General features: G+C 47.2%; 1 protein-coding gene across 4 annotated transcripts in view; it reads left to right on the top strand.

Moving 5' to 3' along the window:
• LOC135904019 (protein DENND6B) overlaps window positions 1-26,820 on the top strand; it is a 101,528-nt gene that overhangs the window by 3,180 nt on the left and 71,528 nt on the right. For all 4 annotated transcript variants that reach the window (XM_065434566.2, XM_065434564.2, XM_065434565.2 and 1 more), the window contains exons 3-5: window positions 5,022-5,258; window positions 14,935-15,040; window positions 24,140-24,323. In XM_065434566.2, the coding sequence (XP_065290638.2) occupies window positions 5,022-5,258; window positions 14,935-15,040; window positions 24,140-24,323 (527 nt within the window). The remainder of the gene's footprint in view (window positions 1-5,021; window positions 5,259-14,934; window positions 15,041-24,139; window positions 24,324-26,820) is intronic.

The raw sequence follows: 26,820 nt of genomic DNA, 5'->3' as shown, positions 1-26,820 counted from the left end.
ATTGAAGGCTTAACAAGATTACTCGAAAGGATGTATAGCCGTTGCCGCATGTTGGCAATGCACTTGGCTGTTTACAAGGAGCGGACTTTTTTTTCTCCTTAGATTACCGCTCTGACTACTGGCAGGTGCCCATGGCTGACGCCGACTGCTCTAAAATCGAATTTGTAATACCGGACGGGTTGTATGAATTCACTGTAATGCCGTTTGGTCTGAGCAACGCGCTTGCCACCTTTGAACAAATGATGGACGGCATCCTACGTGGCCTGAAGTGGCATACTTGTCTTTGCTACTTCAACGACATTGTCGTTGTTTCCCCTGCTTTTCCAACCCATCTGTGGCGTTTACATAAAGTTTTGACCTGTCTCCGGAATGCTGGCCTCCAGCTTAACTTAAAGAAGTGCCGATTTGGAGCTTGAAAACTGACTTTATTAGACCACATTGTCTCCAAAAAAGGCATCCTTCCAGATCCTGCTAAACTTCACGCCATATCCGAATTTCCGAAGCCCACTAACTTGAAAGCACTACGCAGCTTAATTGGCCTCTGCTCCTATTTTCAACGTTTCGTTTGCAATTTCGCTACTGTGATCGCACCACTAAACCAACTTCTCCAAGGCGACAATGAACTTTCTTCTTGGTTGGAAGCCTCTGATGATGCCTTTACAACTCTTCATTGAACGAAAAAACCAGTCAAAAACACAAAGGACAAGAGAAGAAGTTCACGACACAACGACTGGACTATCAACTGTGGTTTATTAGAATCCGTGTAGTCCCAGCAAGGGCAGCAGAGCATGCGCAACCGCGTCATCACTTATCACAAAGCATGAAAAGACAGCACCGTTTCTATCGGGACCGACTTAGAAATTCAAATTCTTTTTCTTGTAAGCGCACCGAGGTTGTGCTAACGCAGTCATCACCTAATAAACTGATGAAGTGCGTGAAATCTTGAAGTGTACTTGATGAAGTGCGTGAAAAGAAGAGCGTGAAATCTTGGAAGCGTACTTCATCAGTTTATTAGGTGATGACTGCGTTAGCACAACCTCGGTGCGCTTACAAGAAAAAGAATTTGAATTTCTAAGTCGGTCCCGATAGAAACGGTGCTGTCTTTTCATGCTTTGTGATAAGTGATGACGCGGTTGCGCATGCTCTGCTGCCCTTGCTGGGACTACACGGATTCTAATAAACCACAGTTGATAGTCCAGTCGTTGTGTCGTGAACTTCTTCTCTTGTCCTTTGTGTTTTTGACTGGTTTTTTCGTTCAAGTATGTACCAACTGGCCCAGATTTCAACCCTTCAACTCTTCATTGCCTACTCACATCTTCGCCAATCTTGTGCCATTTTGATCTAAGCGCACCTACAGAACTTCACATTGACACCAGTGGTGTCGGCCTTGGTGCCGTGCTTACACAACGCAAGAACACTAATGCCGAATACGTGGTCGCTTATGCCAGTCATGCTCACACGAAACCTGAGGCCAATTACTCAGTAACAGAAAAAGAGTGCCTGGCTATCGTATGGGCTCTTAAAAAATTTTGACCATATCTCTACGGTCGATGCTTTGACGTGGTGATGGATCATCATGCAAAGTCTTTGCTGGTTGTCTAACTTAAAAGACCCGTTGGGCCGCCTCGCTCGGTGGGCCCTCCGAATCCAGGAATATGATATTTGTGTCGTCTGTTGCTCTGGATGCGAACACTCTGATGCTGATGCCCTCTCGTGCTCCTCAGTTACTTCATACAGCAGTAATTTCACCTACAGACATGACATCTCACCACTTGACATCCTGGGCATGGCCTCGGAGCAACGAAAAGACCCATGGATCGTCATGATATTCGATTTTTTGTCAAATCCTCTGGCAGGTTTGGCACCTCGAGCATTACGCCGACAGGCGCAGCATTTCACAATCTGCGACAAACATTTATACTGCCACAACTATCACAATGACTGCTGCAAATGGCTTTTAGTAGTGCCCTGCCACCTTCGACAAGATTTATGCTCCGCTTTTCACTCTGACCTGCAGTGTGGTGACGGCGGAGTGTCGAAAACCTACACACGGCTTCGCCTACGATGTTATTGGCGAGGGATGTACACCTTTGTCCACAAATAAGTACGCTCCTGCATTGCCTGCCAGCGACGGAAATGTGCCCTGCATTTCTCCACCGCACCTCTCCAGCCACTTCCCTGCCCAGCTCAGCCATTTGACCATGTCGGCATTGATGTATACGGGCCTCTTCCATATACTGGCGCTGGCAACCGATGGATTGTTGCCGCTGTAGATCATTTGACATGGTATGCTGAAACCGCTGCCTTACCTACTGCATCAGCAAAAGACATCGCCTCATTCATTCTAAACAACTTCGTTCCCCGCCATGGCGCACCTCGTGAACTGTTGAGTGATCGGGGCCGCATATTTTTCTCGGACGTCCTGCAGTCACTCCTATCTGAATGCCAAATTATTCGCCACACTACTACTGCGTATCATCCACAGACCAATGGCTTAACAGAACGATTCAACAGAAATCTTAGTGACATGCTATCAATGTATGTTGCATCTGACCACTCCAACTGGGACCTTGTACTACCGTTTGTCACTTACGCATATAACACTGCCTCTCAAGCCCCTACCAGATTCTCACCATTCTTTCTGTTTTACGGCCGCCATCCCTCCAGCCCCATTGATACGGTTCTCCCGTACCGGCCGGACTCTGCTGAATGCTCACCTGTTTCTGCGGTTGCTCAGCACGCCGAGAAATGCCGACAACTGGCCCGTTCTTTGACGTCTGCTCAACAGTGTCGCCAAAAAGAATGCCATGACCTCAATCCTCCTCCTCACCCCTTCCCCGTGGACTCACTCGTGTGGTTTTGGGTCCCGCCTGTTGCTGCTCCTGACCTTTCGTCCAAGCTCCTCCCGAAGTACCACGGGCCCTACTGCGTGGTTGCGCAAACATCACCAGTTAATTACGTGGTTGAACTTGTATCGCCATCTCCCGATCTGCTTCGTTGGGGGCGAGAGACTGTGCACATTGACCGACTGAAGCAGTATTACGATCCGCTCACCTGTTCCTAGGTCGCCAGGATGGCTACTCTTGTATTCCGGGGGTGATTGTGACGAAGCAGATCGGCAGGCTGAAAAGCCCCGTTGCCATCGCGTGGCTTGTACCCAGTTCGTTCGCTGGCTGCGCCCTACCTGCTGGTGCTAAGTTTGTCGCTGCTGCTCTGCGAGCCAAATAAACCCCCCTTACAGTAAATACAAGACCTCATAGTAGGAGGCAGTTCAATTTCACAGCCTGAGTCCTTTCGGCGGTGAAATATTCCTTCGTGTAATTGTCGCATACTTGGCTATCACTAATACTGTTTCGCCTTTCAGGCAAAAATGCAGCCTCCCTCCCCCCTCCTCTCTCTCTCCTTGTGAGTCCAAGTATAAGCGCTGCTGCATAATGACTGCTGTTGATTCCGATTTCGAGTGAATCTTGCTTGGCCTCATTTAGGTTGCTGAGTGAATTACGCAGTGTTCCCCAATTATCATGCACCAAGACTAAAAAAAGAGCAATTACGTTACTCGAAGAAAACCTAGTGCATATTGTTCCTGCCTACAAAGTATTTACTAAGGTAATTGCAAATAAAATCAGGAACACCTTAGACTTCAGTCAACCAAAGGACCAGGCAGGATTCCGTAAAGGCTACACAACAATAGACCATATTCACACTATCAATCAGATGATAGAGAAATGTGCGGAATATAACCAACCCTTATATATAGTTTTCATTGATTACGAGAAAGTGTTTGATTCAGTCGAAACCTCAGCAGTCATGGAGGCATTACGGAATCAGGGTATAGAGGAGACGTATGTAAAAATACTGAACGATATCTATAGCGGCTCCACAGCCACTGTAGTCCTCCATAAAGAAAGCAACAAAATCCCAATAAAGGCGTCAGGCAGGGAGATACAGTCTCTCCAATGCTATTCACTGTGTGTGTACAGGAGGTATTCAGAGGTCTGGATTGGGAAGAATTGGGGATAAGAGTTAATGGAGAATACCCTAGTAAATTGCGATTCCCTGATAATATTGCCTTGCTTAGTAACTCAGGGGACCAACTGCAATGCATCCAACTCCCCCCTGGGAACCTTTGAAAGGGGTTTGGCCCCAGAGCTCCCCCTTAGTCGGCGCCTATGCCAAAGTAGCCATTCAATATCGTAGGGCGTTACATTAAGATGTATGCATGCTTTAGATACCCGTGAGTCAATATATAAAGGTACAGGTTTTATGTTTTGTTATTTGTTGTTTGGTTACATAGAACAGAGGTGTAAAGGTTATAGACAGGGAGAAGGTGCCTCAGAAAGGCTGGCCAATGTTTCGATAGAAGGACTTATCCTTGTTAAAGGTGGCCTCGTCATCCTCGGCATGTTAGTTTAAAGGGTTAGTAGAGTGACGTCACGTGCGGTTGTCGGTGGGCGGTTGGTAGTAAAGGGAGAGGCTTAAAGAGAATGAGCGCTATTGCCTGACATCTGTATGCTTGGTTACTAAGACGAGGGGACAAGAACGGGAGAGTAGGAAGGTACAGAGAAAAGAAACGAAAGAAAAGGAGAGAAAAGAAAGAGGAAAAAAAAAAGAAAAGACACCAAGAGGGAAAAAAACAAGAAAAAAAAATAGGAGGGCATGGGAGTGTGTTGGGGAAGCGAGAGGTTAGGAAGCATTGAGGGGTGTCATTGGCGGAGTGTTTTTGTGGCTTTAGAAGAGCCGCTCAGGCGGTCAGTGTGCGTGCAGCAATATCGAAGTGCAGCACTTGCTGCCTCAATTATCCTTTATAATTTGAACACCCCACAGGCACATTATGGAAATTTAATTTGCTTGCTAAACCTCAGTCACCCTTTGTGTGCTGAGTTTCGTCTAAATATTTTAATTCTGTGGAGTTTGATGTAGTGTTGACATTTTTCAGTATCTGTGTCATCCTTTCTAGAGCATGCACATCCTTTCTTACTGTATTGGCCATGCGATGTGCAGCTCGGGTGAATTTTTTGCAGAAGAGCAGCATCTGCTACCTGGCCTTTCCGGATTCCAACTCGGGTTGCATGGGGGACACCCAGTTCCATTTCCGCATCAGGCAGTGTGCACTGCCCCAGAGGCCACTCTGCCCTGCCCTGGTGGCATACAATGCCGCAGTCGCACCTGCTCTGCAGGCTGATTCTGCCTATTTCCACGGATTTGTGTACTTTCGTCAGGTCAAGGACCCCAATGTGCGCAGGGGATATTTTCAGAAGGCAAGCCATGTCTCTGTGTTTGCATGCTTTGTCTCGCCAACAGTGCAGCCAAAAGCTGTGGTCAGCGAGGCTGATACGTAGCAAAGACACAGCAAACAGACTGTAGCATATGCATAGACCAGGAAAGTGCTGCATTCTACATGCTGACAGATAAAAGTTGGGTTCCTACGCATCACCAGGTTATACAGAAAGAAACTAGTAAAACATATGTTAAGCAGAAACTTCTATGATTTGAATTGAACAGTGAAGCCAAGGAAAGCATAAGGGAAATTAACTCTGTTTTTTAATTTGAATGCAGAATTAATTAAAAAAGAATTGAAATTGCTTAGAGTGGGAGCCAAACCCACAACTTCTGCATGGCGCATGCAGAAGTTGTGGGCCTACCGATTAGGATTTAGTGGCATATATCGCCCTCCATCCTTTTTCTTGGGTATTTATGTATGTTATGTACTAAGCCTAGTCTCTAGAGTTGTTAATCAGTACAACTGATGGCCTGGAGCTAGACATGGAACATACTTTCACTGGTGTGTTGGCTTCACATGGTTGTTGCTAATAAAAAATCAAGCGTGGTTTTTGTGATTCTCCTTGCTAATTGCATAGCTAGTGTATTTACTCTAGCATTCCTTGCATCCTTCAATGCCACTGTAAATGTAAACATGCAAATGCTGGCTGCCACCGCTAGGTTTAGCACATGCACACCAAGAAAGTGGAGGAGGGCTACAGCTACTGCCACAGCTCAATTGGTAGAGCATTATATGCATTATCTGGATGTTGTGGATTTGGCTCCCATTGGTGATAAGTTGTCTTTTCTTCCATTTTCATTTCTCTTTTACTCATTAATTTTGACCTCATGAAAATCAGGTGAAGTGGTCACAAACTGCTGAGAGTAGGAGGAGGAAGAAGATTTGTTGGAAAATGAAACACAAAAGAAAAGACAAGCAGGTGTCTTTCTGCTTGTGCGGGGAGGCATCCTCAGTCCAGGGCTCCTGTGGCTCTTGCTGTCTCCCGGGCCCGCCGCGCCAGTTGCAGCTGGTCATGAGGGTCCGAGCTAGTCAGCACGGCCTTCCTCTGCTCGGGTGGGGGGTCAGTTATTTGCGGGGCTGCCTTTGTGTTGGGGCATGCCCATGTGATGTGATATAAGGAGGTGTAGTTGTTGCAAAGGGGACATGTATGAGTATAGTGTCGGATTTATAGCGTGTAGTTTGCCTAAATGGGGATATGTGTTGGTTTGCAGTTGTCGCCATGCTATGGTGTCTTTGCATGAAAGGGTCTTGTATGGAGGTAGGTATTGTCGTCTGTTCAGTCTGTGGTGTTGTAGTATGGCATTGTATTGTAAAGGTACGGACTCCATAGATGCGACCGTATCCCTTCCTTGTGATGCCTGAGAGGCATGAGCTCGGGCTAGAGCATGTGCAGGCTGATTTCCACGGAGGAACTCGTGTCCCAGAGTTTATACTATTTCATCGTCCAGGAATCGGGAGGCTTGTCAGCGAGTGATGGAAGATATTCTGCCTCTCGCGTAGCTACGGCAAGCTGCCTGGGAGTCAGTAGTAATTGTGACATGCTTATTGGTTAGACTAGAGGTGATGGCCAAGGCGATGGCTGTCTCCTCCGATTCGAGGTCGTTGGCACTGCGGACCGTCATCGAAGCCGCCTCTTGAAGGTTATGGCTGACAATGCTGGCCGTCATGGTTGCTTTTTGGGGGTACTGTGCGGCATCTGTGTTTAGCGGGGTGGGGAGGCTGCCATGTCTTCTCTGGAGAGTCTTTGCATGAGCTTGGCGACAACCGGCACTGCTGAAACACACGCTGTTCACTGTGGTTCTATGGTCACAAGCCACACAATTACTGTGTCTCGCTCAAAGCTGGATGCACGCTGCATAGACCATTCGTTTGTCTTTCACTCTATGCTTCTCCACTTGGTATCATAAGCTGGGCCCTGTTGCGACTTTGAGGTGGTCCAGTAGCGCTCGTCACCCGTTTCGTGACAGAGCGCTGCCGGCTCTCTAGTTGGTAGCGAAGACCCTGAGTCAGGCGTCGGTGAAAATAACAAAAGGGACTTTATACACTATATACAGGTCATTATACAGGACATGATTGGATTGGCACGGAGGCCGAAAGCTAACAGCAAATGGAACTGTTCCCGCAGGGCGACGTCCGGCGAGACTCCAATGCGTAACACATCTCACTCCACTCGAGAGCGGCGCTCGGCTCGCTCACGGTGGTTTGGTGGATCCAGTTTTCCAGGCGGCGGCGTTGGGGCTCATAAAGCCTTGAGAAACGATCGTCACTCAAACGGCCCAATACAAAGCCAGCACTCGATGGTCGTCCGAGAGGTCCAACCAGCGACTGCGCTGGCCACACGCTTCAATATTGCCACGCGCGGTGACCTCGAGGGGAAAGAAAATACGGCGCCGGGCTGTCTAGCACTTTGTTGCACGTGTGCACATGTCGCTCGCCGACACTCCTCCGCAGGACGCCGCTGCCTGGCGGCGCAGCATCTTGACTTGTCAAGGGAGTGTTAGGGTGCTGTGCCTTTCGGCGCAGCCCCAAGGTTGTCCAAAGGGTGTTTGCAGGATAAATTCTGCATCTTGTTGATTCGGAATCCGGGCTGGTTGTACGGGGAGAACAGCATCCCTGCCATCAGATAAGGCGACGGGAAGACGAGCTGCCTCCACGTGGCTCGGATTCAAGGTGCGCACGTTCGTCAGGCTCGCCCAAGTTCACGTCCAGTGTCCGGACGCCAGGTAACTTCGCATGCCCAGGTCCTACTTGCCGGGACAGGAGCTCTGCTCACAGCGTTGTCGCCAAGGCACCTCAACCAGCTCCGCTCGGGTTGTTCCAATGACCTTGCTTCTCACCACTGGTTCTGGTTGGTCGTTCTGCAGCTTGCAAAACCGACCGGCAAAAGGCAACACCCAACACGAGCAAGTGCCCTCTGTCTCCCGTCAAACACCAGACAAGGCCATAATACAAATCAACCTAACTAAATTGCTATCCTCCTTTTTGCTCCCAATGCAACAAGAGGCAGGTGTACGATCTGGTACACAAGGCTCAAACGACCATTTTTCAAATTAACAATACACCAAAATATCAGGAACAGTTAATAATCAGCAATAATAATGAAAAATAGAATGGTCCCCCTGAAATCACTTGGACCGAAAACATACTACTGAGGAAGCAAATGAGGTCATTAATCTTTTTCCCCGATCTCCCTGCGAACATGACAGGTTGTCGCGAAGCAAGACAAGATAAGTAACGAGTAGGTCACTGAAAGAAGCGAGGCCTAGAATGCACGACTTGGAGCATCTGCGTTCGCAATCAACCTTCCCCAACGGACAACGAGGGTGTGCTGCTGGAGGGTCTACAATATCAATTACTAGTCGCCGAAAAGGTTCGGATATGATGGGCACCAACTTCATGTCAGTGGATTTGCCGACTCTCCGGCAGGTGTCGCAAGAGCGCACAAATCGTTCGACATCCTTCCAACAATACGGCCAATAAAGCTGTTGAGCCATTCTAGCCTTGGTCTTTTTTAAGTCAAGATGCCCTGCCCACGCATTTTCGTGTGCGAGTTCCAGTAACTGTCGGCGATATTTTCGAGGAATCAGAAGCTGCTCATATTTGCGACCCTGCTTATCTGTGTAACGGCAGTACAAAAAGCCAGATTCCTCGTAAAATGAAACCCTTTTTTTTTTTCACTCCCAGTTTGACGCTCTTAATCAGATCGGCTATTGAACAGTCTTCCTGTTGCTCACGAATCAGAGTTTCCCTTTCAACTGCAGCCAGCTCCTGCCAGCTGGCGGTAACCGGAGCGATAGTGTGGAGCCTGCATCGCCTAACTGCAGCGTCATGTCCATATCGCGGCTAGCACTGCACGTGTCACTCCCAGTCAATTCCAGGACACACTCGCCCAGGCCAGCCTCTGAGCTCTGCCTCTCCCATGCCTGCTCGCCACTCAAGTTACCTTGATCGGTCCGTGTGCTGCACCGCTGTTTGCTCACCGACGCAAAGTCAAGTTCCTTCGACAGCTGGCGCACTTTGCATAGCGTGAGGGCCATGTACACCGCGTTGGCAAAGAATGATTTGCCCTGATCCTTCAGCAGCTGCTCCGAGCTATCTGAGAAGAGGTAAGGAAAGTGCTCAGGGAGGGCGGCAGACACAGCGGCTTCTGTGTTAAGTTTCCCAAACTCCCCTTCAATGATAACCGTTGCGATCGGTAAACAGACACTCTCCTCCTCGGCCAATTGCCGTATCCAAGCGCATTCCCCCGTAAAATCACTCGAGGAGACGGAAGACAGGTGGACAACGTCCATAGTTGCTGCAGAGTCCCGAAGTGCTCTGCATTTCTTGCCGTTTACCTTAATTTCCTGCATATATGGCTCCAATAGTCGTATGTTTTCGTGAGTTTCCTGTATTTTTGCAAAAGCAACTTTCTCTGGGCAGTTTGCAGCGATGTGCCCTTGCTTTTTGCAATTGTAGCAGGTTAACGGCTTGCGTTTTTCAAAAGAACGCGTCGTATCGTTTCGCGGCTTGGGACCATCGTTAGCATTCTGAGATGCATTCTGCCCTTCCCTTACAGTTTCTTTGGTAGGCAACTCGTCTTTCCGAAACTCGCGATGCATGATTTGCTTGAGTTCGTCGGGCTTTCCGGGAAACCTATCTCTCCTATCTGCTTTTTCTACATGCACTACCTTGCTGTGCAAGCTGAGGCGGGTGTAATACTCTTCCGCTAACTCTGCTGCCTTGTTTAGCTTAACCTCCTTTAGCCTAACTTGCAGCCAGAGCCTGACATCTTCATCAATGCAACCGTAGAACTGCTCCAACGCGATGCATTCGACGATTTTGTCGCGGTCGTCGTAAACCTCTTCGCCCTTCAGCCATTCCACAAGGTCGGCTTTTAGACGAAACGCAAAGTCAACATTCGGCTCCCTGCCCTTTCTTGCATACCGGAACCTTTGCCGGAAAGCTTCGGGCGACAATTTGTACTTCCACAGTAGCGCTTCTTTCACATCACTATAGCTCTCAAATGCCTCTTTCGATAAGCAAGTTATTACGTCCGATGCCTCCCCAGGAAGCAAGGCTAACGGATTCTGTGCGCAGAGGGATCGCTCAATGCCATTCCGTTCGCACACGTGCTTAAATTTCACGTGGTATTTGGCCATATCCTCTCTGACGACAAAGGGTGGAAGTTGGTCGCGTATTCTTGGACCGTTAAAAGTGAGACTAGGCGCCGGCGAGCTATTTCGGGTCTCCAACTCTTTCATTTAAAGCATGCGCTCGCGACGTTCCGTCTCTTTTCCCCCATTACCTTCTTGCGACGTTCCTTTTCTGCCTGCCGCTCCCGACGTTCATTGATATTCGCCCAGGCCTCTTCGGCTTCTTCAGCTGTTACGTTCCCAGTCCTCATGACCTCAAGGATCGTATTCTTTCTTTTTGTTGAGCCCAACTCAATGGCCAACTCCTCAGAAATTTGGAGAAGTTCTTTGATCTTGTACTTCTCCATCGTTCACACTGTCCTCCTGCTGTTTACCCTTCCTGAATATACCTGCCGTATGCTACTATAACGCTACTAGTAAGATATCCGCATGAATTTCACACACTTCCCTGTTTACCCCCCTCAGCATCCCCTGGTTTTCAAAACACACTCACTAGGCTTGAAACACACAAGGTTAACACAATGCAACACCAAATCCTTCCCTAAGCTACTATAACCTGTGTCATAGAAAGTCTGGTGTTTGAGATAAACTTCAGGCACTCACCGCGCCGAGGTAGTCGATTCCGCTCAATCCCGTAGCTGCCATCCACTGTTGCGACTTTGGTGTGGTCCCGTAGCGCTCGTCACCCGTTTCGTGACAGAGCGTTGGCAGCTCTCTAGTGAGCAGCGAAGACTCCGAGTCAGGCGTCGGTGGGAATAACAAAAGGTACCTTATACACTATATACCGGTCATTATACAGGATATGATCGGATCGGCATGGAGGTCGATAACTAACAGCAAACGTGACTGTTCCCGCATGGCGACGTCCGGCGAGACTCCAACGTGTAACACATCTCACACAACTCAAGAGCGTCACTCGGCTCCCGGTGGTTCGGTGGATCCGGTTTTCCAGGCGGCGGCGTTGGGGCTTATAAAGCCCCGAGAAACGATTGTCACTCAAACGGCCCAATACAAAGCCAGCACTCGACGGTCATCCGAGAGGTCCAACCAGCGACCGTGCTGGCCACCCGCTTCGATTTTGCCGTGCGCGGTGACCTCCAGGGGAAAGGAAATACAGCGCCAGGCTGTCTAGCACTTTGTTGCATGTTTGGACATGTCGCTCGCCGATGCTCCTCCACAGGACGCCACGGCCTGGCGGCGCAGCATCTTGACTTGTCAAGAGAGCGTTAGGGCGCTGTGCCTTTCGGCGCAGCCCCGGGTTTGTCCAAAGGGCGTTCGGAGGATAAGTTCTGCATCTTGTAGATTCGGAATCCGGGCTGGTTGTATCGGCACAACAGCCTCCTGCGGTTGTCCTTTGAACTTGTGGCTCATATCCATTTTGGAGAATTGGCTGTCATTTCCTTTTTTCTTTTTCTTTATTTTTGGTGGGGGGGGGGGATTTGACTCAAGGCATATCCTCTGGTGCTTCTGTTAGTTGTTGTTGACCTGAGCGGTCATGGCGCATACCCGCAGTTAGGAATTTGCCACCAATCATGTGGTTAAATGGAGCGGATAAGGACAAAGGGAATCAATAACTTGGAAGTTGACATTTATAAATGAAAATTCTTGGGTGGAGAAAAAAAAAGTAAAATAAATATAGAATGACAAATTAGAATGGACAAGGCCTTTCATCCTTCTGTCCCGTGTTATTCCATATTCTAAAGTTTTAACAACGCAATCACAGTGCAACTTGGACTACTGCACCAACCCCCACATCAGTGTCACTACAAGACACTACCCCCCAAATTTCATGATGTATAGAGATGATGTAAGTGAACTCTATGCCAATAAATTTGGTGCACTTTTTAAATTTCCTAGATTAAACGATGTCATCATTCATGATTTGTTGCACGTTTGAGGAATTTAGGCATCATATCTTGATTAGTGTTGGCAGCTGTTTAACAGAGCACAAAAAGCTAGAAAAGAAATTTGGTGTCGGTTGACCATTTATTGTTTGTTTGCTTCATATAGTTATTGATAGCAATCTATTGAGCCCCTCGGTTACCCAGTTGTTCTTGCAGCCTAGTATTCTCTCCCTCCCTCTTTATTCAGCGTTAGAGCTGTAGGCAAGCAGTAAATTGCAAATTCAAGTTTGAAAACTTGCGCCTTAATATCAGGGCATTGTTTATGACATTGTTAATAAAGAATGGTTATTGATAAGAAACTATCGAGCTCCTCGTTTATCCAGCTGTCCTTGCTAGAAAGAATAAGTCCACTCTTACAGCCTGGTGTTCTCTCCCTCTCTCGAAAGGACATCGAGCTCTGTCATATTGAAATATGTCCAGGTGTAGCAGTAAACATGTGCAAGTTAAAAAAATACAGGACTGATGTACTTATACAAGCAATAGCTGTCTTCATGGAAAAATTCTAATTGATTGTACATGTGAAGGCTCTGGGCAGGTTTTCTTCCGCATTTATTTTATTACTATTATCTACTGCCATTTGAGATTTGAATTGCAATGCTGTGCCATAGCAGTCATTGGCTGCTACTTCTGTGGCCAACAGTTTGTTCCCGGCATTGATGAACTAGTTTAAGAGTGAAGTCTCTTCATTCTGCTTCAGAGCTGTTGGTGAGCAGTGAATTTGGAATTCAAGTTTTACGGGCATTTTCTAAGAATGTATTGTGGCGAGAAATATAGAACCGAATGTAAAAATAAGGAGAAGGTAGCACTCAAAGCTAGGCAAATAATGTATACTAGAAGGAAGCAGTGCAACAAAACAGCAGTGATGATATCCATGTAGGGAAATTATGTGTGGAGCGAATAAGGGAAGCATTCTAGCATAAGAAAAAGAAACGAGAAATTCTGAGGCTGTTTTTTTTCTTCTGATTGTAACTTTGCGTAAAAGAACAAAAACTTGATTTCATTTTTGTGGTGGAACTTGTGCTCTAATTAAAAAGTAGTTTTGCAAATGTACATACAAAAGCATGCATACTGACCCTAATTTTTAGTGGGCTGTTGTTGCTGCTGTTGCCGTGCTTCTGATCTGAAAACAGAAGTGGCAAGTTTTGCTGCTGACAGACACGAGGTTGCGGGATCAAATCCACTATGGGGATTCGATGGGGGCGAAATGTGAAAACATCCATGTTCTTAGATTTAGATGCACGTTAAAGAACCGTGGGCGGTCCTAATTTCCAAAGTCCCCCACTACGGCATACCTCATGATCAGATCGTAGTTTTGGCACATAAAACCCCATAATTTAATTTAATTGCTACTGACAGACAGTGATGCGAGTTTCTTCCTGTAGGCAAACTACTGATGGCCATATGATTACAGAGCAGCTGTTCCTAATTTTTGCCAAACTAACCACTGAAATAAAATACCTTATTAAAATGACAGAAAATGAACTATGACATATGTAGAATGTGTGTACCAATGAAACAACATTATGTTCAAATATTTAACAAGCAAAATGAAGTTATTGTGTGCAAATATGGTCACATAGCGCAGCCTTTACACGAAATGTCCAAAAAATAAATTCACACTGGACAAAGCTCTTTTTTCAAATGGTATGCAGTATGTGTTTCAGAAATAATGTTCAACTTTCAAGCACTCTGTGAATTTTCTTTGGGCAGGAAATTGTGCTTGCATGACAGTGTCTGGTGCCAGTGAGGCCTGCATTTCCCTTGTTTTTCAGTCCGTGCCCAAAATTTGTTGCTCTAAAATTTGCAACGGCTCATAGAAAAGGGGTTTCCAGTAACAGTTCCTACAGCATCCAAAGCCTTTCTGCTTGAGCTGTGAATGCGCTTTCAAAATGGTCGTCATGAGAGCTTCCAATTTTTCCAGGGCATTGCCAGCACAAGTAAAAGTGTATATCCTTGCTTTTTTACCATGCTGATATGGCTAAAATTTTGCTAGCACATTCTTGAATAATTGAGGAACCTGGAACTGCAAGCAATTGGAAATGCATTTTTTGGCCAAAAATGTTTGTTCTCTGCACCGTGCCCCCTCTTGACAGGAAGAAGGCAGTGTAAATTTGAGAGCGAGTGCAAGTAGGTGATAGTCTAGTTGAGATAAAGAAGCAGCAGTTGAGTAGAGCAAGTAATGTAACATGTAGAAAAGATAACCAGGTGCCTGTTATAGTATCTAAAGGAGGGGACGATGGGGGTAGCTATATAGGCTTGTTGGTTGGTCAGCTTCTAAATCGCTGTAGTGCAGGCAGAATGACATGGACTGGAAGGCACACAAGACAGCGTCCTAACATTGCTATTTTCTAACAACTCGTTTATTTGCAGTTTTCAAAGCCATACTTATACCACTCAAAAACATGAAAAGACGTGTGTAGTACATAGCTAGGTGAGCACCAACAAAACCACAGAAACCACAAGCAGGCACTTTTGAGGCCACACGACGCACTGGGTTAGGTGGTACAAGGAGGTTAGGTAATTTGCACGAAGAGAAGTGATTGCTGTGGTGAACACGAGAGATGTGGTCTGCATGCTGTGTTTAACAGGATGCCCCCCCTTTCCACTTGTGCAGTCCCTTGTGGTGCTCACACGGCTGCCATTGGTTGGTCTCTTCAGCCGTGTGCTCTCCCTCGTAGCTCAGGAATACTTTCGCACGAGTCTGCCCAGTCTCGAGGCAGGTGCGTATAATCCTCTTTCGTCTTTGCAGAGCCCACTTGTGTCAGGCAGTAGGAACACCTGTCTGTTGCAAGTAGGGCATCCTACTCTGGCCACATATGTTTGCATGCACTGACTGTCTGTGCATGTGCATATCTCGTAATTTTTGTAGTGGCCATCAGATTTTTCATGGCTTCTTGAGAGTGTGGAATTCCGCTCTTGCAACAGTGGAGCCATAATCTTGAAGGCTGCACTTTTGGCGTACTGCAATGCTGCCGCTAGTTGGTCTCCAGAGAAATAGAATCTGTTTAAATGCATGAAAAAAATCTGAGTTCAAACAGATGCACATAGTGTGCCTTAAGGTCTCAATGTCTTATAGCATCTGCCTGCTGCTGTTGGTCTAGCCCCATTGTGCATAAACAATTTCAGTGCTACTGGAAAAGAAGAAGAAGAAGTGACGGTAGAGAACGTCTGTGTTTTCGGCTGTTCCACTTTTCTGTAGCTTTTTAATATTGTGTGTACACAGTGATCGCGTCGTCCTTCAGGATGGCGGGCACACGTCCCGTGCAGCTTCCCGTCGACGCAGTTGACCCAGCTGCTGCTCGGCCGGTTGGTGCCCTCTGTGCTACGGCCGTCACCGACGTGGAGCTTCCAGATTTGGCAGATGACTCCTCGGTGACTGAGATGGATTCCGACAGTAGCAGCTTCATGCCTGTTGAATCGCGCCGCCTGAAAAGGAAGTTGCGCCGGACATCAACAGCTGGTGAGTCGACTACAAAGACTGTTGACAAACTTGGCGCAGTACGCTGGAAATCAGCAGCGAGGGAGTTGCCTACAGAGAATGTTGACGCACCTGACGGGTTCTCTGTGGCTTTCGTAGCCACACCGGAGATGGCTAATTTGAATACCATCAACAGACAGCGGCTGTCCCAATTCTTCGACCAGCTGATTCCGGGACAAGTCCAAGAGGTCAGAATCAACGCTTCGAAGAATGTCCTTACGGTAGATGTGAAATCTCGGGCGTCCGTGGACAAACTGAAAGAAATTGGAGTGTTAGGCGGTATGCCGGTCCGCCCCTATCTCTCTCTCACGGAAAACGGACTTCCGCTGGAGTTATTACAGACATAGACCCTGAAATAACGGACAGCGACCTGCGGACACTCATCAATTCTACGGCCAAGATAGTCGACATTCATCGTTTCGGCCGATCACGGTGTGTTAAAGTAATTTTTGAAGCCGACTCTATCTCATCCCACGTCAAGGTGGGCTATGTGCGGCATCCTGTCTGTCTGTATGTTCCCAAGCCTGTTCAATGCCACAAATGCAACAGGATTGGCCATGTGAGTGCTGTTTGCAGAAACGAAATATCCTGCCGTCGATGCAGCGGATCACACCAGCATGACACTTGCAAGACAGAGACAGTCAAGTGCACCAACTGCTTCGGCACTCATGAGGCCACGGCTGTCCTAGGATGAAGAACGAGAGGCTTATGCTGAAGAAGATGGTAAAAGACAACTCAAGTCACCAAGAAGCGGCCGCGTCTATTCGTCGCCGCAAATGTCGTTCCCCAAACCGACACCCGGAGTCACACGTCACTAGTCTGTCTCAGCTGCCGTCACAGCAACTCTCAGCTCTGTTGCCTCAACGTCTTGAGCCTCAGAATGATAAGACGTCGCCTGCTGCAGCGCCCCATATTACCACGGTGGTTCAGAAAGATGCGGGTACATTATCCACCTCCTCTGATGTGGAATGGCCTGCTCTGTCATCCAAAGTTGTCGAACCAACGCGTCCATCATACCGTGCCGTTCCAGCGGACAATAAGGACAAGCCGGAAGGCCAGCAGGTGAACGTTCTTCTGAAACAACTTTTACATTCCATGCGCACGCTGCTTTCAGGCCTCAATACGCCAACAGCAGGGGTTGTTGTTCAGTTTTTGGATGCAATTGAGCCGCTCTTAGCGGCATTGCAGTAATTCATTATGGCGCTACCACACAACCCCTCCTCTGTGTCGATGCATATACGTCGCAGTGTAGTGATGCAGTGGAATGCCAGAGGCCTGCGTGGTCGCCTAAGTGACTTCCGACAGCGCGTCCAGAAATACCGCTTCCCTGTGATTGTTATATGTGAGCCCAACATGCCTTCTGCTTTCCGCCTTTCTGGATATGTATTGCTGTGGTCTCGAGAAGCTGATGAAACCAGCAAGGTATTAGTGTGCATACGCCGAGATATTCCACACTACCGCCATGTCCTCCAGCCCCATAACACGAACCACCACATTTGCTTGACATTAACGCTTAAAGGACAGGTCTTCTCGATACTCGGCGGCTACATTCCACCCAGAGATCACATTGATTTCTCGTACCTGTCCTCAGCAATCCAGAGTTGCACAGCTCCCCATATTATTGTTGGCGACTTCAATGCTCATCACCCCCAATGGGGAAGTACTGTAATGAATAACCGAGGCAAAGCCTTGTCCGACTTTATGCACGCACAAGATTTCGTCAATATTAACGATGGCTCTCCTACGTTTCTGCGTGGCACGTCTTATAGTAGCTGCTTGGACCCGACGTTTGTTTCCTCACGACTACAGTCTTCTATTAGCTGGTTCAGTGATGTGGAAACACATGGCAGTGATCACATATTAATGTATATCTGCCTAAAGTGGTTCGCAGCTACCACTTCGTCTCATGTGCGGTGCACTGACTGGCCCACATTTAAGACATTCGTGGAGAATTCCCGTGCAAATCTCGAGTCACCAACCCAAATAGAAGACTTGATCACGTCTGCCCTCGGTGAGGCCACGCGGAACACATGTGCACCTACACCGGGGTTTCCTATTGACGTGGAATTCGAGAGGTTGCGCGCAGTCCGATGGAGCGCTGAAAGGAAATATAGAAAAACGAAATCCACGTACGATCTCACCCTTTGTCGCCGAGCTCAACGACAAATAACAATGACAAATACTCTCAACGACTGAGAGTAACTGGGCACTTTTCAAAACAGAAATACTGCGTTTAATAGGTCTTTACATTCCAACTATCACGATAAATGAAAGAGCGCGTTCCCCTTGGTTCAACACTACTTTAAAGCGCTTAAACAATAAGAAAAAACGATTATTTCGTGTAGCCAAATGCTCAGGTTCTTCTTCTGCCTGGGAAAAATATAACAAAGCTACTAAGGAATATAACTCATTAAAAGCACACACAAAACGTAATTTCTTTTCTACTACCGTCCCAAACATGTTGTACTCTAACCCGCGGCGTTTTTGGAAAACGATAAAACCCGAAACTAATAGCTCTATTTCTCTATGTGATAATTCTGGCTCACCCATTCCTGACTCAAATGTTCCTGATGCCTTGAACCTTGCATTTTGTTCAATGTTCACAAAAGAACCTGCCAATGAACTACCAGATGTACCATTTCACGATTCTACACTAATGGAAGGTATCAATTTTAGGCCGGAAGGCATAGTTAAGGTAATAGATGGCCTGAAGATGGCATCATCCTGTGGAACCGACGGCATTAATGCCAAAGTGTTAAAAAATACGAAGTATGTCTGTAGTTCGATCCTCTGTATCATCTTTCAGCAATCACTTGACACAGGCATTGTTCCAAGAGACTGGAAAACAGGGAAGGTCATTCCAGTCTTCAAGAAAGGTGATCGGTCTTCCCCAGGTAACTACCGCCCCATTTCACTCACCAGCGTATGCTCCAAAATCATGGAACATGTCATTTACTCTCATGTTGCTAACTTCCTAACTTCAGTGAACTTCTTTCACCCTAATCAACATGGCTTCAGGAAAGATCACTCATGTGAAACGCAGTTAGCTTTATTTATTCATGATATTCATTTAAACCTCGACTCTAACATTCCGACTGACGCCCTGTTTTTAGATTTTGAAAAGGCTTTCGATAAGGTTCCACATTCTCGCCTTCTACTAAAATTATCACGCCTAAACATCCACCCACTTGTTCTTAACTGGATCCAGTGTTTTTTAACTAACCGAACACAGTTTGTATGTGCTAACAACCTTACATCTTCCGTTTCCTCCGTTCTATCTGGTGTACCTCAGGGCACTGTTCTTGGGCCACTCCTATTTTTAATCTACATTAATGACCTGCCATTCGCTGTAACCTCTGCAATACGTCTTTTCGCTGATGATTGTGTCCTGTACCGCCCTATCAAAACCATCGCAGACGTCTCTACTCTTCAGGAGGACCTCTTTCGTATTCAAGACTGGTGTGCTACATGGCTCATGTCCCTAAACATTAGTAAGACTGTACATGTTTCATTCCATCGTCGTCCTAACTACATTCCCCCTGCCTACAAGATTAACAACTGCACTATATCTACTACCGACTCCTTCAAGTACTTAGGAATTCACCTATCCAAAGATTTGTCTTGGACAAATCACGTAAGCCACATAATTAATTCAGCTAACAAAATTCTTGGTTATCTTCGCCGTAATCTCTTCATGGCACAACCACCCGTGAAATCAGTTGCCTATAAAACGCTTGTGCGACCAAAACTTGAATATGCATGTGCTATCTTTGACCCTTACCAAACTAATCTCACTAAAGCCCTTGAAAGCGTTCAAAACCGTGCTGCTAGATTTATTCTTTCAGATTACTCATATCACACTAGCGTTTCATCCCTAAAATCTAAACTAGACCTATCGCCTCTTGCCTCTCGTCGTCTCATCTCTCGCCTATGCCTCTATCACAAGTTTTTTTATTCCATACCTCCTGACAGCCAGCTGGTTCAGCTGGCTCATCGTGTTCGTCGAACAGGCCATCCGAACTCCGTAATCCCACCACAAGCCCGCACCACTACGTTCCTGCAGTCATTCTTCGTCCGAACTGCCCGAGACTGGAATGGCCTTCCCAGACAAACTGCACTCATCCGCGATACAGCACGCTTTCGATCTGCCATTGAGTGTTCCGACTCATCCTTCTAATTTCCACATCATCAATCCCGCCTTTCACATGCCCACCCCTCATGTAATGTCCTATTTTGGACCCTTGAGGTATTAATAAATAAATAAATAAATAAATAAATAAATAAATAAATAAATAAATAAATAAATAAATAAATAAAGCGCCATCTCAAGAAATTAGGAAGGAAGCGCTGGAGAAAGTTCTGTTTATCACTGGATCCTCGCAAGCCGCTGTCACGTATTTGGCATGTAGTCAGGAGCCTATGTTTTCCCCCACAACAAAGGTACCCTTTCAGTGCTCTGGCCCTTTACCAACGCCGCAATGATGTAGAGGTAGCGGACGACTTCTGCAAAATGATTGTGGGCACAACTCCACCAGCCTCGATCCAATTCGAAGTTTTTGCGCCACCTTCCTCAAGTGACCACTACGACTTGCTCTTCACAATGCCCGAATTAGAGGCTGCTCTTGCGTCGTGTCGGCATTCATCTGCTTCTGGCCCTGACGGGATCTCGTACTCGTCTCTGTCTCACCTTGGCAGGGCTGGTCGCACTGCACTGCTCAGTTATTACGACACATGGGTCTCCGGTATTGTTCCGCAGCAGTGGAAGATCAGCCGCCTGGTTGCTCTCTTGAAGCCTGGAAAGACTCCTTATGAGCTTACCTCATACCGCCCAGTTGCATTAGCCAGCTGTGTTGGAAAAGTTATGGAACGAATGGTCCTGGCGAGACTGGAATGGTTTCTGGAAAGAAATGATCTTTATCCGAACATGATGACCGGTTTTCGGCGGGGTCGTTCTTCAATTGACAGCGTCATTGACCTCGTTACGACAGTGGACCATGAAAAACGTCAATGCCGATTCGTCGCCGCTGTTTTCTTAGATATCAAAGAGGCCTACGACAACATCCTTCATGAAGCCATTCTTGATGCCCTAGATGACTTGGGTATTGGCGGCCGGCTCTACCTGTGGATTGTGAGCTACCTCAGCGGCAGTTTCGTTTACATGTCCACGCCTGATGGAGAGACTAACCGTCATCAGGTATGCTGTGGAGTTCCTCAGGGAGGAGTTCTCAGCCCAACATTATTTAATGTGGCACTGATTGGCCTGGTGAGCGAGCTTCCACCTCACATCCACATCAGTGCATATGCAGATGACATCTGCATCTGGGCTTCTGGTACAACACGCCCACAACTACGTGCGAAATTACTACGGGCTGTGTCATCTACTTCACGATACATACGGCGTCAGGGTTTGCGCTTAGCTGCCGAAAAATGTGCTGTGGTTGCATTCACGCGCAAATCTGTCTGCCGCTACCGGATCTCCATTAACGGTGTCATAATACCTTATGTCTCCCACCACAGATTCTTGGGCGTTATCATCGACCGTGGTTTGTCATGGACGAGGCATGTTAATATGTTGAAGCAAAAACTTAATCTGTTTTGCCATGTTCTTCGCTTAGCAACAGGCATGAAATGGGGCCCCATGGAAGGCTCATTACTAAGACTTTATCAGTCTGTTTTCGTAGGCTACAATCCAATACAGCCTTCCGATACTCTCAAACTTGAGCATTTCCTGCTTACGGACATTAGAGAGCGTCCAAGCGCAGGCACTCAAAATATGCCTCGGGTTGCCACGACGTGCCTCCAACAAAGGCACAATTGAGGAAGCCCATGTATGCCCATTACCGATATACCTGTCCCACGAACCACTTCGTGTGTATTTACGCTTCCTGACACGACACCATTGCCATCCATTGACGTCGGTTCTACACGAGCGGCCAGACAACAGTTTCACAAGTGCACTCCGCTGCCATCTACCCCACATAACATCAGGCTATGCCCTTCCATATCACCCCGTCAAAACACCATGGGTGATGGTTCAACCTTCCGTATGCGTACATGTCCCCGGCATACTAAAGAAATCATTGGTTCCCGTCAGTGGACTACAACAACTTGCTCTCGCGTACATCTGGCCAGAATACCAGACATATGTTCATGTTTACACAGACGGCTCCGCGTCACCTAAGGCATCGACAGCAGCTGTGGTGATACCAGCCCAACAGATGACTCGAGGTTTCATACTACAGTGAAAGCTCGTTAATTCGAACTTCAATAATTCGAATTTATGGATAATTCGAACTGTACGATTTGGTCCGGCCAAGCTCCACAGAAGTCTATGTATAAAAAAGTCCGTTAATTCGAACGCGAGAAGGTTCCCTCACGGATAATTCGAACTACGCTCGCCTGGCACACGGCCAGAGAAACGCGCCTACTGCCTACACACAAGGCTGTGTTGCCTCCGAAACGGAGAGAACGGCGAGAGAAGGCAAAATCGGAAAAAAATCTAACCGACGCGGGGTCAGCCAGAAGGCAGCGGCGGCTGCCGCCTCTCCGTTCTACGTAACCTCCGAGACTTCTTGCCCGTTGCGAATCTCGGAGGCTTTGCAAATCTTGTACAGCTGCTAATTTTGTGCGGAGATGGCACGGCAAGTGCCAAAACACAGCGAATCAAGTACGTCGCAGCTGCGCTTGCCATCAAGAACCAACGAATCAGGGCCTTCGCCACCTTCACATGTTCAGCGTCTTTGTATCGGCAGTCTTCACCAGTTGTGCACCTCTGTTTTCAGCTTAGGAGGTATCGGCCGTCGCGATTCATTGTGATGGTGTTAAGCCTCGGCTAACGTTCATTTCGGTGGACATCGGTGGTGTGGCACAGTCGGACCCAGAGCTTTGACTTGAAGATGGCGTGTGCCCGCTGCACACGCCAAATTTCTGACATGCCCTACTGCTTCCAAATCGCAGTGTACTGTTGCTCTCCTTCACTTTCGTTAGTTCGAACTTTCGTTAATTCGAACTGAAGCGGCTTCCCCTTGCGGTTCGAATTAACGAGCTTTTACTGTAGACCATAATTCTACATCAACCGCTGCAGAGCTTGTGGCTATTCGGGAAGCGATTCGCCACATCTGCAGGGAAAGACTTCAAGAGTGGTGCATTTTCACGGACTCAAAACCCGCGCTGCAAATTTTGGGATGCTTCCTGCGCCACACCGCATATCAGGTTCTGGCACTGCAGATCACCGAGGTACTTTCATGCGCCCAAGAAAAACACCACCGCATAGTGTTCCAATGGATCCCGGGTCACTGTGGGCTCAACGGTAATGAGATGCCCGATGCTGCAGCAAGGCGCGCCCTCAGCAATGGCCTGCGAACTGTAGTGCCATTCTCCAGACAGGACATCACATGCCTCCTGTCGGAATTAATGAGGAGTGCGACGAGAAGATACTGGGCCCAGCCAGACGCTCGTCACGTCCGCCTTAAAAGGCTGGATCCCGATAGGAAATTTCCTATTCTGCGTAGAATTCCACGCCCTCATACATGCCTGATACACAGACTGCGATTAGGCGTCGCCTTCACACGCAAATATTTGCACATTATTGGACGGACAGACTCCCCGGACTGTTCAGTGTGTGGCGCTGTAGAGACTATAGAACATGTGCTCGTGGTGTGCCCTAAGTATGTGCGCGAAAGACTGACAATGGCAGATACATTGAGACATTTACACAATGGACCACTGTCGGAGGGCCTCTTGCTAGGCGCATGGCCACAGAGTTGGCAGACGACAGAGACAATGCGTGCACTTTCATGTTTCCTAGGTGACACGGGCCTGGACTCATGCCTGTGATACCAGTTGTGTAATGTGTCCTTCACCTCGTTCCTCCCATTATCATCCCCATTGTGACCCCTTTTCTTCCCCTCTTCCCCTTCCTTTACGTAGAGTAGCAGGCCAGATGCTCCATTATCCGGCCGACCTCTCTACATTTTCCAATCATTAAAATACTTCTTCTTCTTCAGTGCTACTTGTATTTGATATCAGTGAAGCAATGCTTTTTACAGCACTGCAGCAGCTCTCTACATTGAAGTTTGTTCTTTGTGCTCTGCTGCATTGAGATTTTGCTTTCAAGAGTCACTGTTTTGCTTCCAACCAAAACTAAGGTACGATCGTTGGGGCTCTAGTATTACTCTTATGACAGTTAAGACTCTAGTATTACTCTTTCAGAGTAGTTTTTTCCTATGTAAAAATTATTCAATGATGAGGGATTTGAAATTCAACCTGAAGCAATCTTTTGCATCGGCACACATAAATGCACAATGTTTAGGTCGGCCTTTCTGTGCCCCCCATATCGCAGCCCTGCGGAACCTGGAGAGCTGGCCTGCACCCATGCCAGGCCGTGCCCTCAGCCTGCCACTGCATGGAGTGTCCCTGGAGGCTCGAATCCCACCCCTGCAAGGCTTGTGCCGTACCCTAGGCCCACCTCCGGTCCAGCCAGGCCTGGATCCAGTGCCCTCTGTGCACGAAGTGGACCTGTTTCGGTGCGCCTTGCTTGCTCCCTGTGCTGTGTTCTGCTGACTGGTGTACTTATGCTTAACCCCTTCAGGGTTAAGCCATATGCAACCGCCCAGGGTTGATTTTTTTTTATTGCCGATTCAAATTCTTCTGAGGGACCTATTTCGAAAAAAATGTAGCGTAATTTTTCTAGGGTGACCGTAAAATGAGAAAAAAAAATTTTTCGTTGGTATATATGTACTGTTTATTTAAGAATAACAACAATGAAAAAAGGAAATAAACTTATAAGAATTAAAAATTTGATGCATTGTTATACACATAGTTTAAGGCTTAGAATATGCGCACATGAGAATATTTCGCAAGTCTCAAATGTTCCTTCTCTTACACTAAGATATACATCCATAGCTTAATCGAACTGCATAGGTGAGCGTACCCAAGAAAACTGTGTGGTCGTGTGCATGTCAAAAAAGCAAAACATATGACAAACTTCCACTAATCTTCATCTTATCGCCAACCAGAGGCAATTAGTTTTCGCGAGTGTCAAAAAAAAGCAACAAAAACGCGTGCACGGCTGCATCCTTCTTATGCGCACCCCTGAGAGCACTAAACGAGCGAGAAACAGGTGGTCGTCCTTTGAGCGATTAGTAACGAGATAGCCATCAGTTTTGCAAGTGCAAGAAGCCGAAACCGCCCGCAAAGCGAAACCCAAACCGCCGCCCACCCCGCATGCACGCCAATGCGGGAGTGGTACTATATGGATGCGCCAGAGCAAACTAGCTCTAAAGCAAACCATGTGATGAAAACCGAGAGAGGGAGGCGCTAGAAAAAAATTCCCTCTATTCCCATATAGTGGCAGCACATACCAGGAAAGAAAAGGTTAGGAAATTGGCGTGCTTTTTAAACGTATAGACGGCGCTGTAAATATACGGCATCAATCATTTTGGACTTGTTCGCGGCACCATATATTTACTTCATTGACCTTGAAAGGGTTAAAGCTTTAATCACTTGCACTGTCTTGCTAGTACAGAAACCTTGTCAAAAGACTTTATCTTGCCACATGTTCTGAATGAGAGTCCATTTTGCGTTGGTCACCCACCTTGGAGGCATGAGAAACTGCAGTTCACAAAAACTACTCTCGGTCAGTGGTGGTGGCCGGTCTCCCCTCTGTTTGCCTTGTGGAGAACGTTTGGGCTGGAGCATGTTATTTATTGAAAGGAGTGCCACATGTTGGAATAATTTTTCTAGCTGAAGCTTCTCACTTGCTTTGGGTTGTTCAGATGGGCAGCACAGCTTAGCCAACATTGTTTTGAGATTCTTAAACACTTGCCACCCTAGGTTTCAGTGACTACCATGGCAAGCTTGGCCTTTTGAACAATGAAATTAGACTTTTGTGCTGGTTTCTGCCTGTTTTATTTACTCTAGCTGTTCTAGCTCTAACACACTGTAGTTGATAATCATGTGCCATGATTAAGTCGCTTTATTAAAGGGACACTAAAGGCAAATACTGAGTCAAGCTAAAGTGATGGATTAGTGCTCGAGAATCTCTAAGGCGTCAATATTATGGCGAACAGACGCTTAATGATCAAGAAATTGAGGCAAATGCAGTACATGATTTGAGACTCCCCCGGTACATTCAAGCACTTGCCAGATTACGACAGCACTCCTCAGTTAAATTCTGCCACTAGTGCTCGATTACTCGTTGCAAGAAACATTCTTTTATTGTATTATAAGATGAAATAAAATGCTACTTGCCCAATTCTATTTCATTTTTAGAAAAAAGAACTCATTGAAATTGCCGCTGACAATGACGCGCACAGTCGAATGGTTTCGTTTGCGCTCAACTGTGCGCCGCCCATGCTTTCACGTTTCAGCACTTTCCTGATTGCGTTGTGCTGCACTGGTTTTGCTCGCTCGCAAAACTCGCAAAAACTGCAAGTAGCAGAGAATTCAACTTCTATGTGATGTTGTGAGATACCCGAACACTCCACACCACCTGACCAAAAAGCAGCTGCAGCGGAGAATCCACCGCTCTGTCTTGACTCGGTACCGCCATCTGTCGGGTGCTGTTTTACTCACCGACGGCAGGCAGCAAAGGGTGGTGATGGCATGTGCAATGTCACCACTCCGCGGGAGATTTAAACTTCGTAAAAGGCATTCGGACCCTTCAGATGCAATTTTCTCGTAAACTAAGTCTTTTCTCGGCATGAAACAAGCGTTGCAAGGTTTCTGGGAGGGTCTTTAAACAGTCCACACCGACTTTGTATTAGCCTTTAGTGTCCCTTTAAAGGGCCCCTAAACCACTGTGAGTTTGAAGATGTGTCGCGAAGTCACAGCTGTGTACTAGTTTACAGTGCAGATTCAGTTGCAAGAAAATTTTGAAATGATGCCACAATAGCACAGTTAAAGGCGTCTGATGAGTGCCTATATAGCCACAACATTTTCTCGCTCATCTGCGGTACCCTCCCCAGCGGCGCTCTCTCCTCCTCGTCATATACTCTGACCAAGTACATGCAGTGTAGCGAA

The sequence above is a fragment of the Dermacentor albipictus genome, chromosome 5, assembly GCF_038994185.2.
Source record: "Dermacentor albipictus isolate Rhodes 1998 colony chromosome 5, USDA_Dalb.pri_finalv2, whole genome shotgun sequence".
Classification (NCBI taxonomy): domain Eukaryota; kingdom Metazoa; phylum Arthropoda; class Arachnida; order Ixodida; family Ixodidae; genus Dermacentor; species Dermacentor albipictus.
This window is presented reverse-complemented; position numbering and strand designations above follow the sequence as displayed.